At 38.7% G+C, this 16,884-nt stretch overlaps 1 protein-coding gene across 1 annotated transcript in view; it reads right to left on the bottom strand.

Moving 5' to 3' along the window:
- The window catches only part of cntn5 (contactin 5), a 67,148-nt gene that overhangs the window by 23,514 nt on the left and 26,750 nt on the right, over positions 1–16,884 (bottom strand). The window contains exons 6-9 of the mRNA XM_077723070.1: positions 12,722–12,817; positions 9,239–9,442; positions 5,138–5,240; positions 1,257–1,438 (exon numbers count right to left, since the gene is read on the bottom strand). Coding sequence (XP_077579196.1) covers positions 1,257–1,438; positions 5,138–5,240; positions 9,239–9,442; positions 12,722–12,817 — 585 coding nt within the window. The remainder of the gene's footprint in view (positions 1–1,256; positions 1,439–5,137; positions 5,241–9,238; positions 9,443–12,721; positions 12,818–16,884) is intronic.

Here is a 16,884-nt window from a genome sequence, read left to right as displayed (position 1 = left end):
TGGCTAATGCAACGTGCCTATGCCAGCCATTTCCTCCAGGGGAATCTTCAAGGACACTTATTGTGCATGCCTTGCAAAATTAACATTGGTTTCTCGTTCTTTTAGTACGTTGATTAGTCCAAATTTTGCTCATCTTAAAGAATTGGAGCATAACAGTATTTTTACAATATTTTCATAAGTAGATGCACCACTTTCTTGTTACGCTTGTTAAAAAATAATAATAATAATTCTTGATACTTTTTTTCATGTGTCTGCATTAAAAGGTTGATTAATCTATTAGCAATGTGCAAATTGAAGATAGTTAAATGAAGTATAATTCAATTTTTCCAATGGTTTAAATATTGATCAAAGAATAACAGAAATGTAGTTACAAAATACATAACTACAACAACTTTTATGAATAAAAGAAGTGAGCTCTGAAAATAGGTATGTTAACAACATTTACAAATGAATATGATTATGAAAAATTCCCCAATTAATTATCATTAAATGGGAAAGTGGGAAAATTAAATATTTTTGAAATTAAATAAATTACCATATAATAACATTTAAATATTACTCCATTTGTTAAAGCTAAACAATTAATTAATAACAATAAACAAATACATCATTTAAATAAGTATAACTTGCAAGAAAAATGAAAAGAAAAACTGTGATAGAACCGCCATATTCTACAGGTAGCTTTAAACTCTTACTTTTTTTGTATGAATATGTATAAAAAGTACATTTTCCAAAAGTTACGTCACACTAAATTTAAACCCCACCTTCCAAGACTAAAAGCACTCGCTCATTTTGTACGGTAGCTGACGATGTGAGCTTATCTGTAATTACAGTTTGCCTGAAACTGTCTTCTCTTTGCTTGTAGCTAAAAATAAAACTTGCTACCAGCCAAGAAAATATTGTTGGCAAGAGCAAAGCGTTTCCTGTAAGAGCTCATGAAAAAGTTAATAAGGCTTTACGGTCCCAATTTTTTTTTTCCCGGAATACGCGGCGGACTTTGACATGGTGACGATAACCAGGACTCGCCTCACGTCCGGATTAAATGAAATCGGCCCCGGGTTTGACTTCCAGTTCTAAATGTTTATTGTGACTGATGTAATACAGAGATTGACCGAAATACGGTTCGTTTTCAAAGAAGCGTTCCGAAAATGGGCTTCAAATAAAAATCCCAATGAAAAAATAATTTATCAATAGAAGGATGGGCTTGCTAGACTGCTAAAAATTCAGATGACTTAAGATATTGAAGTAAAACTTACTGTAGACTTGTAGATGCCCCTTGAAAGCCGTCCCTCCCCTAGGGTTTTCGGCCTTGCACTCGTAGGTCCCCGAGTCCTCCAGCTGAACGTTGGGGATCTCTAGAACGGCCTGAGACTTTCGTAGTCGGGCTTTTTTCGGTATGTTGCCGTTGATTTTTCTCCATGTGATCGTGGGGACAGGACTAGAAGGAGAAATGCAGTTTTAATTATACAAATTATAAGGTTTTTTTTTTCCATTACAGCAAGTCGTCCAGGTTCTGAAGAAGCAAAGCAGCTCCAGTCGTTGTATACCAGATTTAACAGGCTGAACAACTTGTTAAAATGGATAGGTTGATCTCAGAACTGTGAGGAAGACACCATAACCACTAGATTATCAGGCTGCCTGTATGCCAACCTATTTTTAAATGGACTGTATTTTTTAAATCTATTTTATTTCATTTTTAACATTTTTTTATGATACAAGGCTTTTTTAAAGTTATTTTTTTTAACTATCAAGTAATTGTTGGTCCCAAAAATGAATCCTTCAATGACTCATAATATTTAAAAGTATTTAGTATTTTATTATTTTAATACCACGGCACAAAATGGGCAACGTTACTCAAAATGGATTGAATATGTAGTACCATCAATGGCAGCCAATGCATTAAAGCAAAAAGAAAACATTTCATGTCACATGCATACGAGATAAACTGAGTTTACAAGGCGTCCCGTGGAGATGTGATTAGGAAGCAGCGACTGAGCGCCACCTTTGTTCACAGTGAGCACGTTCGGACACGGGAGATGGATGAGACGAGTATCTCAACACGCACGCCGTCACTCACGCTCTCGTATGACAACTGGATGTGACGGCTTCTCAACCGGTAGAAATGAGATGCCGCGTCAACCTCCAGAGAGCACATCAATCAATGGACTCGTCTTGGAGCTTTTGCAAAATCACAAAGGCACAAAATGTTTTTTTTTAAATTAGCCAGTGAGTAAATCTTGTGTCTTCTTCGGTGAACGATTCCTAAAATGGCTACGGGTTTATTTCGAAAAGAACCCAAATTGTAAACAATAAGTAGGTTAAAATGAGGCTTTGCGCAGATTATTTTTAAAATCTTTTTGAGAAAACAAACAAATGAACATCTACAACCGGTATGGCTATTTTTTGAGTATTCGTTTTGGTCCAAAATTCTGAAATATTCCACAAATCAAAGAACATTCATTGGCTCCTCCCAGTCAAAAGGAATTAGACGTCTAGCACCATTAAATGCATCCATTGAGACGTACTTGAGATGACCAGGTATTCTGCTTACTTTTCTTAATTTATTCATGAAAAGATGACATTCCAATTAGCATTCCACACATTGCCTTCCCTGTCGTTCGAAATTGCTGCATGATTGAGGCCAAACATCGACTCGGCGCTAGGATGCTAGTGAAGGATGACTTGGGTTCGCTTGATTAAGACCCACATTGTGTCTCCATGCTTCTCCATTTTTTTTCCACATTTCCAGAAATATCCATCTACCTGACGCATTGATGGGCTGCCTCAAGAGCGGAGCCCGCTGTTATAACAAGGCACTTCTTCGCTTTCACCCGCTGAATGCCAAGACCCTCACCATCTCGTTTGCCCCCCACCCGGGGGCTTAAGGAGAAGCTGCCGAGATTCCCACCCCCCTTGAGGTCAGTTAAACTGAAAAGTGAGTGGGCGGCTAGACGGCAATTTGGGTGAAAGTATCGAAAACGTTTGCGAGGAAAGAGACGCAACACTCACAACTGACCGACAGCTTGTTCTTTTTGGAATGAATGAAAAAAAAGCCACGTTTCTACTTAATTCGTCCATCTGTGCATTCATTTCATCCTGACTTTTGTATTTAGAAGCTGGAGTAAGTCCCAATACACTATAGACAGTCAGAAAATTATTCACAGTCACATTAAAAGGGTCACTATACCTCAGAGAGTACTTTACTGAAATGTATAGCTTGAACTTGACTGAACCACAACCTATAGACCTTTCCTTTGTAAAATAACCTCTCTAAAACAAAAGTTTTCCATTTTATTGTTAGCCAGGAAACCAGTCACTTACTAAAAAGCAAAGGCATGCTTTTCAACCATTTTAGTTCAATTCTTGGGGTAGCCACCATTTAAGTTGTTGTGTTTTCAAAGAAATGCAATCATTTGTGATGGAAAAATGATTAATACGCTTTGTGGAAAGTGCTCCAACATGAACAATGCCGATAGAAGCTTAGATGTTTTTTTTTGCGTCCCACCAAGCTTTCAGTTTAGTGGATTAAGCGCATAAAAGGAAGTGGACCATCCTGTAAGTAGCTTATTCTGTTGTTTTGATCCAAACATTTGACATAAAACTGCTTTGACAAAATGATGAATTATGTGTAGCCAATGAAAAGTTGTTGACAGTGACATTGGAACCAAAACAACAAGGGTTAAGCTGTTCTCTTTCCGTAAACAATGGTCTTTTATAGTAAGATTATGTGTTACATTACTGTTTTGGGGCTGCTTTGCTACATCATGACCTGGACGACTTGCTGAAATGAACTCATTCAATGTCACTGAGAGTGAAAGATGTCCAATCCACCAAGATTTGGAGCGATGGTTCGATCCCTGCTAGGCTTTCCAGTCCAAATGGACTTTTTTCCACCCTTAATGAGATATGTTCAGCTATAAAATCGATGAAGTTCCTCCTGAAGATTAGTAATCCTTCACACTAACTGGAAATGCATTTTTGTTAGAAAATTATGAAGCAAAATTGAGTTTGTCGATGTGAGCTGGAAACCCAGCTGCTGTTAGTTTTATTCCACTCTAATTTTCATTCCCCAGCACCACGACATTTGGGAAGTAACTCGACGTAATGAGTGACGCTGATTGGAATCCAGGTAAACGGCGATGAGATTTTCAGTGATTTATTTTCGATTAGAAACACCGGATGACAGACATGCATGAATAATTCATGCAGGCTAATTATAAACATAATGGATTGTGTGATGCGGGATACATTTTTTTTCCACAAAAGCAGATCTAGTTTTCGCAAAGGATTAAAAATGTGTTGTGTTTTTCTTTGTTTAAATATTGTTAAATTAACAATATCATCAATCTTTCAGTTTATCCACCAAGTCTGCAATGTTTGTTGAAAAAAATGAGTACGTTTTTGAATCGTCATTATCGAAATGTAAAAGAAATGCAGAAAGATCAGAAAATAAAATAACTAAAACTGGAGAAAACCCACGCAAGCTCAGAGCAAACATGCAAACTCCACACAGAAAGTTCCAAACCTTGGATTGAACCCTCGATCATAGAATCGTGATTCCGACATGGTAACCACTTGGCCCTCTGAACTACAGTCTTAATAATTAAACCAAGTTCTGAAGAAGCCTTCATTGGTTTTCCCCCAGAATGACCTCTGAATCCAATAACACATCCCAGCTGAGGCGCTAGAAACAAACAATCCTTGGCCCAGGCCAACATGAGCCCCCTTGAGGACGTAGTAATAACTGTTCAGCTTTTCCAATAGCTACCCGAGCGCTAACTTTAGTAAGTGTGCTAAGTGCTTTTGGAATACACTCTCTATGGACTCTCCCTTCTGGCAGACGACTATTACAATGTCATTTATTTTCCGCGCCGATATAACCTTGTCGCGTTCCGTTCATTCATTCAATCCCGCATTGAAAAACACACGCATACATTAGGCAGCATCCCTAAGGCTGGCAATGCCAACCATCCAAAACGCTTACTCTCGTTTCGCCTGAAGATGTCATGTAATGGAATAAAGATGTTTAAAGAGGACAGGAAAACACAGGGAATATCAACTGGCTTGTGCTTATTTGCTCATCTAGCGCAGGAAATGTCTTGTTAGTTATTGGTGTGCTTAGTCTTTGTTTACTCACTTGCCCAGCGCGAAGCACTCCAATCTGACGGTAGCGCCTCTGGAAGCCAGCACTGAGGATGGAAAGTGCACCTCAATTTTGGGTTCGTACTCGCCCATGACACCTGGAAAGGGCGAAGAAGAGGATTAAAGATATTGGATGTGTTTGGAATCACATCCGGAGTCAATGTACAATGACTTCTAGCTTGAGTTCATAGCGTTATATGAATGGCGCCAGGGTAAATCATCTCAAAGAGGCAGACAGACTAGAAAACAAACCTCCATCATTGGTTCGTGAAGGAAAAATTCTGCCTTCTAAATATGACACCAGCGAAAGCACTACATAATATAAATGTCCTATTTTCATGTGGTGTATTTAACTTGTTGAAATGTGACAGATTTCTACGAACATGGGTAATGAGTCATGTATAAAAGTGATGAATTCAAATGGATTGGACGTCAATCGCTGTCCAAGGTAGTAAAATGTATCCCATTCACTCAACTTTCCACCTTTCAAGAGACAAAATGCAAAAATGTATGTATTAGTTATGACCTCAGGGTTAAATGCACATTATATTGCCTCTACTAAATCCCACAATTCATCTGGTAATGTAGGAATCAACCAATGAAAAGCAAGATACCCCAAAGGATTATAACTTTTGTCATTTACTGTGGCCCAGAACTGCCCTCAATCCTTTTCTTTCTGATATGCAGACTCATAGACTTTATATATCAATAAGTGTAGAGGATGTGCTGCACATGTCTGCATTAAGTGCACCATCTGCCTTATCTTTCAATTCTCTGCTTCTACTTTTCACACATTATTAAATGTGTGTGGCGACACCATTCTCACGGAACATAAAAGTGAATAATTGCATTTCCCTTTGGTCTCCACAATGTCCTTTCCTGCCCGGTGTTTATTTATAGAAGGTTAATCGTCGTCCACGCGTGTATGCTTTGGCTATTTTTTGGACTGAGATAGCGCACTGGCTGAGTTGGCTGTGTTAAACGCTAGACGAGAAACAGGCCATTAAGATGATGTACTAACGCAATGTGGGAACAAGCGAGCCAACCGCCATGCCGCCTCCCGACGGTTAGATCCGTCCGGCTTAAGTGGCGACATGACTAACGGCACCCTTCCACTCCTTACGCCAGCAGACCGAATTTTCTTTGGCTTATTTGGTACGCGCCTAAGTCATTAATATCCGTCTGTGATCATGTCCAGGAATAAGTTAACTGACTAACTTGAGGAGAAAAACAAAACTGGCCGATAGACTTACAATGATTTATTAACAAATTTGTGTTTTGTCATCAGTGAACTCTATAAATATTCAGTAAACATTCTTAAAAACATGTTTTAAAAATGCAAGAAAGTTTTCTGGTACTTGTTTTGCTACTCCAGGACCTGGACAACGATTTTGGACATGTATTTCCGTCAATGGCGATAATGATTTGTCCCAATTGCAACTTCAATTATTCACCTTACTGCTAGCAGAATTAGATCTGACGGTTTTACTCCAAACCAGAAAATTACTCATTCCATTCCGAACATTCATAGCCTTAGAGAATTTGCAATATTTCATTCTTGCTCCGGTCACATTTTTATTTTTAAAAAGCACATAAATTCTTCTCAGCTCAGCTACGATAGGAACTAAAGAAAGGAATAATGTGAGGGGCATATCTGAAGCCGGGACATTACCAATGGTTATAGCGTCTCAACTTTACGTCGGAGGTCCGATCCAAAAAGGTCAACATGCTTTCTTCTACTCTATTAGTACTTTCTTCTGTCCCATACTAGACAAATTATGAAATACCTTATGACTTATATAATGATTTATGGCAAAATGACATTTCTCATGGATTCCAGTGAGAGCTAATGTGGGGTTATTAGCATTACCAAGATGAGACCTGGAATAAAACCCATTACAGTAATCCCTCGAATATCGCAATTAGTCCGGAATAAACGAGAAACCGCAAAGTAGGATCACCCTTGTTATAACTACTTCTCTTTTTTAGTTTAGTGCTGAGTCCTAGTAGCAATGAACTTAAAAAATAAATAAATAAAATCTGCAATGTAGTGAAGTCGCAAAAGTTGAAGCCGCGATATTCGAGGGATGACTATTATATGAATACAGTATATCGACAGTGTATATACCAAGCAAGGCTTGATGTTAAACCTAAGTTTATCTTATTTCAAGTTATAGCGTGACTTTGCAAGCAAAGGAAATGATGTTTGCGAGTTTGAATAAAGTATAATCAAAAACAGTTCAACAAGAGCATGCAGCAAACACGTTCTAGGAAATTCAATCAAAGGATGTTGACTACAAAGCATATCTCTGCCTAGTGCGGCCGGTGCATTAAGTCGACCTCAGTTATTAAATCTCTGCGGTTGTAATTTCGATTTTATTTTTGCAACATAAGGTCCTTCTGATTTGGTTTGCCTCAGACATGTGGTTACTTTTTTATTTTTATAAATGGATTAAAAGAACTGGATTAAAAGCCCTGAATATTCATTTTTTATAGATCTAAAACAATGTTTATTTTAGCTTTTTTAAAATATATTTTTACATTTTACAAAATGATTTTTGAATTAAAAACACAGAAGAAAATCATTAAAAAATTACAATGATTGATTTAAAAGGGGAAAAATCAGGAAATTTAATATAAATCTATACTCTTTATTTTAATTTGATCCTAAAACAGAAAGTTGGCACTCATGATTTACTTTCCCGGGCCACACAAAATGATTTGGCGGGCCAGATTTGGCCCCCAGGCCACCACTTTGACACGTGACATAAGTAATGCTTGTACAATCTTTGATAGGGCTGTAAAAAGTTGAAAAAAAACACAATACTGGCAGCTCCCAAAAATCAGGCGACAGAACTCGACCCAAATGCAAAAAATCTGCTATCGGATTATCCCTCATCTATTGTATTATGGTCTAGCCCAAAGTAAACCACCATGTAAATCCCTGTCCTTGTCAATCCCAGCCATGAAACCAACTCACTGTCAGCACTCCCAGTTAAATTAATTAACATCCTTGTAAGCCACGGATTCTGAAAAAAAATGGCTTTAATTTGATCTTGTCTGTGAAGACAAGATTGATACTATTTCTAGTTTTTTTTCTTTTTTTTTCTCTATGCTGGAAGATAAAATCTGTCAACACGCTGTACTGAATTGGAGCTGGCGATCAATGGCGTCCAGTGGGCCGTAATGGAGCCCAGATGCTTGTTTTGATTAAGAGCCTTGGTTAGGGTTGACAACCATGAGCGGCACAAACACACATGCGGGCACGGGCATATACTGTGTAATCACTTTGAGCGAGACACAGATGATGCTTTGCGATTGGTCGCCACCCGTGACCGGCGCGGCAACATTGGTGTCCGTCTGCCGTGAGGCGTGCCAATGCAATTTTCGCCACTTCAAAAGTGGGACGCGCAATATGGCAGCGGGCTGAAGGAGGCCAACAAGGCGAATAGGGGGGAGTATGCGAGGGTGAGATACGCTCTGGCATGGCGTCGGACCTTCATCCGGGGAGGCCTGACAGTGTCGCGTTTTCGGCGGGGGAGAAAAAGCAAGACAGCTGCCACCAAAATGACAGATTCACATGCGAGCCAAATTATTAAGTCACTGCTTCTCAAACTGGCGACTGGCAAAGTGTAATTTGGAGGGGGCTGTAAATACATCTGGAAGCAATTATAATGTTGGATGATTTTTCCCAAAAAGTGTCAATATACATATAGGAAACAGTAGAGGGAGTACCATATTTTCTCGACTATAAGGCGCACTTAAAAGTCTTAAATTTTCTACAAAATAGACAGGGCGCCTTATAATCCAGTGTGCTTTAAAAAATGTCATTCGTTGGTGGTGCGCCTTATAATGCAGTGCACCATAAATGCAGTGCACCTTATAATGCAGTGCACCTTATAATGCAGTGAGCCTTATAATGCAGTGCACCTTATAATGCATTGCGCCTCATAATGCAGTGCACCTTAGAATGCAGTGCGCCTTATAATGCAGTGCACCGCCTTATAATGCAGTGCACCATAAATCCAGTGCGCCTTATAATGCAGTGCACCTTATAATGCAGAGGTCAAATAAAAAGAAGACAAATGATGCTCACCGTCGGACCGAAGCATGAGCGGCGTGGGCGGGCTGAGGACGCGGGCGTTGGTGGCCATGCTCTTGAGCAAGCAGATGTAGCTGCCTACATCCGACGGCTGAACCTTGGACACGTAGAGGTTGCCCGTCAACTGCGAGATGAAGCGGCGGCTGTCTTCGGCTACGAAGGATGGGAACTCGTTGAACACCCAACTGTAGATGATCTCTGCCGGACATGAGATATTTGGTTTATGATCTGGTATAATATCTGGAAACAGCAACTTTGACTACAGGTTTTGCAAATGTTCTTGTTCCTACTTAGGAATTTTAGGCTAGAGAACATCCCTCTATGCTTATTGAAAATTTTGGAGTAATTTAGTAGACCTTTATGAAGCTGTATGGTAGTTACCAATCAGATGTTGCTAACAGTAACCACAAAAATAAGCATTGTGTCAATGGAGTAATGGTAAAGCTTGAGAATGTCTTTTAACAAAGGTTGTGAGGATTTATGATTGGTCAAAAGCCGTTTGTGAAAAGGTCAAATCGTTGGATTGATGCCATATGTGCAGCATTAACGTCCCACTATTAAGACTATAATTAAACGAGAGTAAATAGACTCAAAGTGAAAGAGAACAGAAGGTGAGTGAGCAACTAATACTTACAGCGGTCCTTCATTACTCCATTATGAGGCAAAGGACGTCTTTACTATTACATTTTACAGTCTGCATTAGCATCTAAAAGTAAATGTTCCGTCACAGATAAAACCAAAAGACGCTCAAGATTTAGAAAGAAAATCAACTTCAAATGACGATTTAAATATTTAAATGCCAAATTTAACTGAGAACAAAGTTTAAAAAAACAAACAATATAAAAAATGACAACTAAAAACACTAATTAATAGTGTGTTGATTGAAAGCAGACAAGTGAAGTGTCAAAAATGTCACCTTTATAAAAGCAATCTAAGATGACATCACAACAATACTTATAACAGCACATGAATTAAAGTAAACTGTGACTGTCACAGAAAGATGACACATACAGTTAAAATAAATCATATTCATTGTCACTCCCTGAAAACGACATGACGCTCTTCTACATTATTAACATATACGTTACCAGACTGGGTTGGGGGGGTTATATGTTGAAAAGATGAATTTGCCGAGAAATTAATCGACTTAACACGCCCTGACAGTATTTGCATGCGTTATCTGTCACGACTAGAGAGCAAAAGTGTTCCCGTGTCGTGTCTTCAAAGTGAAAAATATTGGAAAATGAATAAAATGCGGCGTCAGCGTTGATCCCATCTGGAAACACTTAAAGTCCATTCAGTGCTTGAAGCTTAACTAGATGACGCTACGACTTTAATCTACTAAAAGGACTATTAGAGCAAAGGAAGGACTTTTGGTGGGAGGGGATTAGACCCTATGATTCGCACCCTTATTTTTTGCTTGGTTAGTAAATCTTCTTGCTGAAAGTGCAATAAAAATGCAGTCGTCGCTATAATGCAAGGTAATCTGTCACCTTGCCTGATCAATATTGAGGTGAATCTGCCAGGATGACCCAAGCGTTATGATTGGATGCTTTTTTATTGCCATTGATCTTAAAACTAGACTTTAACGTTTGTTTTTAAGAATAATTTGCAATTTTTTCGCTTAATAAAAGTCTATTAATTTTCCCAATTTCAAGAAATACAAGTTAGAAACATTTACTTGGAGTACTGCCTAATAAACTTACTTATTTCTAGTCGATTGACACTGAAAACAAGGAAATATAACTTGTTTTGCGTAGGCGTATTTTTGCCATGTAGGATTTGAAATTGATTCCAAATTGTGCTCAACCTGAAAGAGACGCCAAAATAAAATGTGCCCTGATCGATCTACTCTGATATGAGACACGCGCCACGCATGATCGGTCAGGCGTGAGTGTAACTAACCCAGTTAGACAGAAAATCACTGGTCCTGAGTCATCTACGCTCGAAAGAAATGCTTCTAATGGTGCGTTGACCTTTCGGTGCCACAGGCCGGAAGTTCGGAGACTTTATTTTGGAAAATCAATTGGTAAAAAACTAGTTTCGTGTACCCTAATGACACTAAAATTACATCATCGGGGAGTGGTATGAAATAATGCGCCAATGCTAGCGAGTATGTGTTTTTCTAGCAACTACTGGTCGCCATAAGGTGTGTTTGTCAGGCAATGGGAATATGATCACGGACGTTCAATTGTGTGGCGTCCAATCAGGCTTCTGCTGGAAATTCAAATGAGTTTATCACAATTTTTTGTTTTTCTGGTTTTCAGTATTTTTTATGTACAAATTACTTTGAATCTATTGGCCATATAACATTGTTAGTGGCAGACAAAACGTGACCGGACATTTGGACGCCGGTCTTTTGGTCGTCGGTCAAATGGTGACAGAGAATTTACTGTTGAAGCCTGCTCTGAAAATTATATTCATGAGAGAGAGTTTAATATCCAAGAACTGTTTAATATCTAAGTACTGCTTAATATCTAAGTACTTCTTAATATCTAAGTACATTTGACCGGCGACCAAAAGGGACCAAAAGTCCGCCCACCAAACGTCCAAGCACCCAGACAATAAGGTTAAAAAAGAGGAATAAAAGAAAATGATCTTCCTCTGGCCAAAAGGTACCCTCCCACCAATTATTGTATCTCTCGTAGACGATGCTAGATGAACACTTCAAATGGATTGGACATCTCGCCCCATAAATAGAACTCAATAAGTAAAATAAAAAAAGTTTATTTGGCTAAGAGGCACCCATGCACCAATTAGTTTGTCTTTAGTACACATCTAATTAATGCTCAGTGAATGCGGTGTTTCTATTTGGTTTGGACGTCAACTGCTATTGATGGCAGATAATTAGTTGAGGGTGTGCCTTTACGCCCTAAAATGGGTGCAAAAACACTTTGAGCATCCTCAGAACTCCCCCCCCCCCTGACGGAAACATAACACAGTTCCTGTATTGCATGAAAGCAGTACGCCACGATAAAAGGTTGGGGACCCTGTTTTACAAAACATTGACCAGTCACTGTTTTTCCTGCTGGTTGATGTTAAAAATGGGAACGAAAGCTGAAGAGCACTCTCCGTTTTTGCGGCGGCCGACATATCCGAGTGAGTCACACTCACTGGCAAGAGCGTGCATTAGAGGGCGGCTCGGGCCAGATATGCTTTTATACGGCGAGCAACGTTGCCTATCGTTGCTAATGATCCTGTAAATTGCATCTGTAGGACGTCGTGTTCTACCGCACACTCTGATAGGCCGCTACGGAATCACATAGAAACTATACAGTGTTCTTGCACGTTTCAACAAGTGAATTTTAAGGCTGGTTAAAACTACTTAGAACAGAATTTAATGGCAAATATATGGAAATTAGAGCCCAATCCTTATATTTTAGAATATTTTACAGAACATCGCAGTGCAATTGACAATTTCAGGAATATTTTCATCATCTGACTGATTTTTATTCTAAAAAGAAAATGAAAACTCACCTGCAGAATGAGGCGGCGGCGTACACATGAGCACGACACCTTGGCCTTCTCGCACCGAGACTCCGCCTCTTGTTTTTGCACTGAATGCTCCAATGTCTGAAGAAGGAATAAAAACAAACAAAAAATGTTATTAAAGTGACTGCCCAGTAATTTGGTTGATTTGCTTCTATTCATTCATCATCATAAAGTGCTTATATCCTAATTTACAGGCTGCTAGTCGTTCATTGGTCGCTTACTCTTGATTTAGGGGTATTTCTAAGTCACTTTCTGATGGTTTTGGGCCATTTTTTATCTACCTTATTAACTGATTGCCTGCCAATGACAACAAATCAGATCAAACCCCTTAACGGGCTACTCCCGGCTCACGGGCTTTATGTTGACACTGATTTGATGCATCCAGGCAGGTTTTGTTTTTTCTTGATTATTTGACAATATGATTACACCATTTTGCTTTGGAAGAGTTCGACCTTGCGGTCACCCGATATTTGAAGGTGTCTCCCAATCACCAAAACTTAAAGCCCTTACCTACCCTAACGGCTGATGAAAACCTCTTTTCCTCCCATCGATTTCCCCGCGTTCAACTAAACTCTGCATTTGGCTTCTCGGCGCTCATCTGGCCACTCGCAGTCGCCATCCTGGAGATGCCCGATCCCCCGTAATCACGCCTCATTTGCTCGGCGCGACCGGTATCGATCGGAAGCGCTAACGACCCGCCGCTGCCGGCCGGCGCGGTCACGGCCGATTGACGAGCGTCTGTCAGCTCTCCGCGCCTGGCGAGTCCACGCATAAATCTGGATTTATTGCTCATTGCGGCTTTAATGGACTAACTAGGTGGCGATAACGCCCGAATGGGGTCGACTTCCATTCCGAAAAGGTTATCTTTGGCGAGTTAGTAAACAGAAATAAGCCTTCATGGCGTGATCAACAGTATATTATATTGTACAAGCGCAGTCATTACAAGGCTACAACACAACTGCGGTACTTGCTAGAGCAGATGGAATTCACGCTGCTATAAATAGACCACCTGCTGTGGAGACGGTCTGGTCCTAATTCAATAAATATTGAATGGACCGGAATGGGACCAGGTCTCCCACTGCTACGGTACGATAACAGGTTCTTCCAAAGCGTAACCATTGTAAGGCGCCAATATCCAATCATCCCAATGGGATTTCATTTTTCTTATTCTGGGCAACGACAAAGATGGTTTGCGTTAGTTTGCATAAAGCCACATTGTTAGGGGTATTCATGATTGTTGTGACATTTACAAATTGGTGTGAGGGCGGGAATGTATCAGAAAATGGGATTTGTTTTCCACAGCTTGGTTTTATAAGGGTGAATTTGGGAGTCAAATAACTTGCAGTTTTACGAAACAAAATGCAGTAAAAATATGTTGTTGTAGCGATAGTTTTGGTGTAAATACCTTATACATATATTTTTATCTATAATATGTATTTACAATGTTGTACTTCTAACTGAAGTTCACTTGAAACAGTAGATTTGGTGTAAATATCTTATACATATATATTTATGTATAATATTTACAATGTTGTACTTCTAACTGAAGTTCACTTGAAGTGGTGGATTTGGAGTAAATACCCTATACATATATATTTATCTATAATATGTACAATGTTGTACTTCTAACCGAAATTCACTTGAAGTTGGTGCAAAAATACGCTATAGTTGTTGGAAAAATTTAGTTGTATAAATCACTTGTAGTTTCTGAAGTATTATATATAATTACTAGTTGTAGAAAAATAAATTCTCATAATAACTAATTTACAGTTTTATAAGTAAAGTTAACAGAATTGTCATCAATCATTGTTGCAGAGGAAAGTGGTGGTCAAAAATTTTAATTTTGCTCCAAGCACCACTTGGTACAACTAATATATCTAATATTTCAAAGTATAAGCTTTTTTTGCTACTACTACTGACTCCATGTTTTCCCCCATTAAAAATAATATGAGAAAAACAACCTCACCACAGATTTGACAATGTTTTCATTCGGTCTAATTCAAGGAGACTCAAAAGTTTAATTATTCAGAGGTTCAATTCCATCCAGGCATCTTGCTTCTCCTTTTTTTAAATACATATTTCTCCTTGTACGGAACACCTCAGAGAATCACTACACCATGTACCAAAACTAGGAAAAAGAAACATGAGTATTTAAGAGGGTACTTCAGTCACACTACTATGTACTATGGATGTTAATGTGCCATAAAATTCCCTCTCATTCCATTTTGTGCAGAACTAGTTGGCAGAAAGTGATGAGGGTATCTGCAAACTTAGTTAAAGCCCAATCAATATTCATGACTTGATTTTAAATAATGCAGGAACGACAGTGCGGTCGTTAAAGCGTCGTCCGGCATTACAAGTCAACATATGTCTGCATGAATGTTTCAAAAGATGGTGATGCAATCCGGAGAAAACCGTGGCAGGTGCCTGATGCTAATTTGCAATGGCGGACTTGAATCAAGACTCATTAATGTAAGCCTCATTCTTTGCAAAATGAAACAATCCTGACTTGATGGTCCAATGACGTTTAATTTTTAAAGATGGACTGGTACCGTATTTTCACGACTATAAGGCGCACTTTAAAGTCTTAAATTTTCTCGAAAATAAACAGGGCGCCTAATAATCCAGTGCGCCTTATATATGGAAAAAATCAAATGTACCATTCATTGCGCCTTATAATGTGGTGCACCTTATATATGGAAAATATGGTATTTACCTACTACAGTCAATTTTGAAATAGAATAAGGCTGGAAAACAACAAAATCTGTACTGACAATGATAAATGCAAAAACTATATTGAATAAACAATAGTATTTCAACCAATAGTGGCCTACACGCAGAATAAAAAAAACATCCTAAAAAAAAACGTACTGTATTTTCACGACTATAAGGTGCACTTAAGTCTTATATTTTTCTCCAAAATAAACAGAGGGTGCGCCTTGTAATCCAGTGCGCCTTATATATGGGAAAAATGTCATTCATTGAGGGTACGCCTTATAATGCACTGCACCTTATAGTCGTGAAAATACGGTAATACCAAATAAATGGGGATATTTGAGATATACATTTTGTGTTTATTCTAATTCCCTTGTTGATAAGTTTGGGTATGAACAAATTCTTCCTTGAATGTCTTCATTTTAAAGAACATTTCCGAATTTTGTTCTTAAAATAATATCTAGTCTGATGAAACCCATTAACACTCACAACGCCTGAAGAAAAAAATGCTTTTAAAGAACCCTTTCCCTTGCTTTTTTTCTTCTTCAGTGCACATAGTTCCAGGCTAATTGAGCCATTTGTATCTTAGCTCTCTCCTCCCGCAAGCAGAAACAAACCAGAATGTGAACTTGCCTCCCCCCTCTAGGATTGCTACTGAGGTCATTATGGTCTTAGCACGTAAAAAACCCACAGTGTACTTTCTCTTTCTTTTGCTGGACCGAGGCATTGATATTATTATGGAAGCCAACAAATTACTCTTGGTGGCTGTCATTTCCCCCCGAAATGTTGAAAAATTGAAGGAACATCGCGTTATCACTGCAATTCGACTTCATTCAACAAATCTACTGGGACTACAACTATGTACAAATGTTGTAGCTAATGATACAATAGCTACTCTCCCTCAACCAAATACCTTTAAAATGTACTTTACAGAACTCAATACATTGGACAACACTAAACACAACCTATACTTTTTCTTCTAAAATAAACCATAACCGTTTTAGCGAATGACGTCACTAACGCAGACCGATTTTGCGCACTACATCGTCTTCCATTTAGTTTCATTATTCATTTAGAATCGAGTACAACCAATGTGAATGGAGCTTAAGATTTACCTCACTTTTTCTGAGTTCAAATGGCCATGTTATGGAGCTTCAGCCTCAGTTATGAACTGGTATGGTAAATTCTTACATTCTTCAGAAAAATTGGTCAACTTTAAATGGTTTCGGCCATGATAAAACCAATTAGAACTTCTCTACATACTGTTTCTAGTGAGGCCTACGCCCTCTGCTGTCATTGTTTTTAAAAAAACTGATTTTTTTTAATATTAATGGATCTAGGGGAGTCTTGATACTCTTTCAGAAGATTCTATCATTGAATTTGTGTGGAAGATCGGTGGTTGTGGGACTTTAAATAGCTTCCCATGCATAGAA

This window comes from Stigmatopora nigra, chromosome 8, assembly GCF_051989575.1.
Source record: "Stigmatopora nigra isolate UIUO_SnigA chromosome 8, RoL_Snig_1.1, whole genome shotgun sequence".
Taxonomy (NCBI): Eukaryota; Metazoa; Chordata; class Actinopteri; order Syngnathiformes; family Syngnathidae; genus Stigmatopora; species Stigmatopora nigra.
Note: the sequence above shows the minus strand (reverse complement) of the source record. Positions and strands in the feature narration are given on the sequence as shown.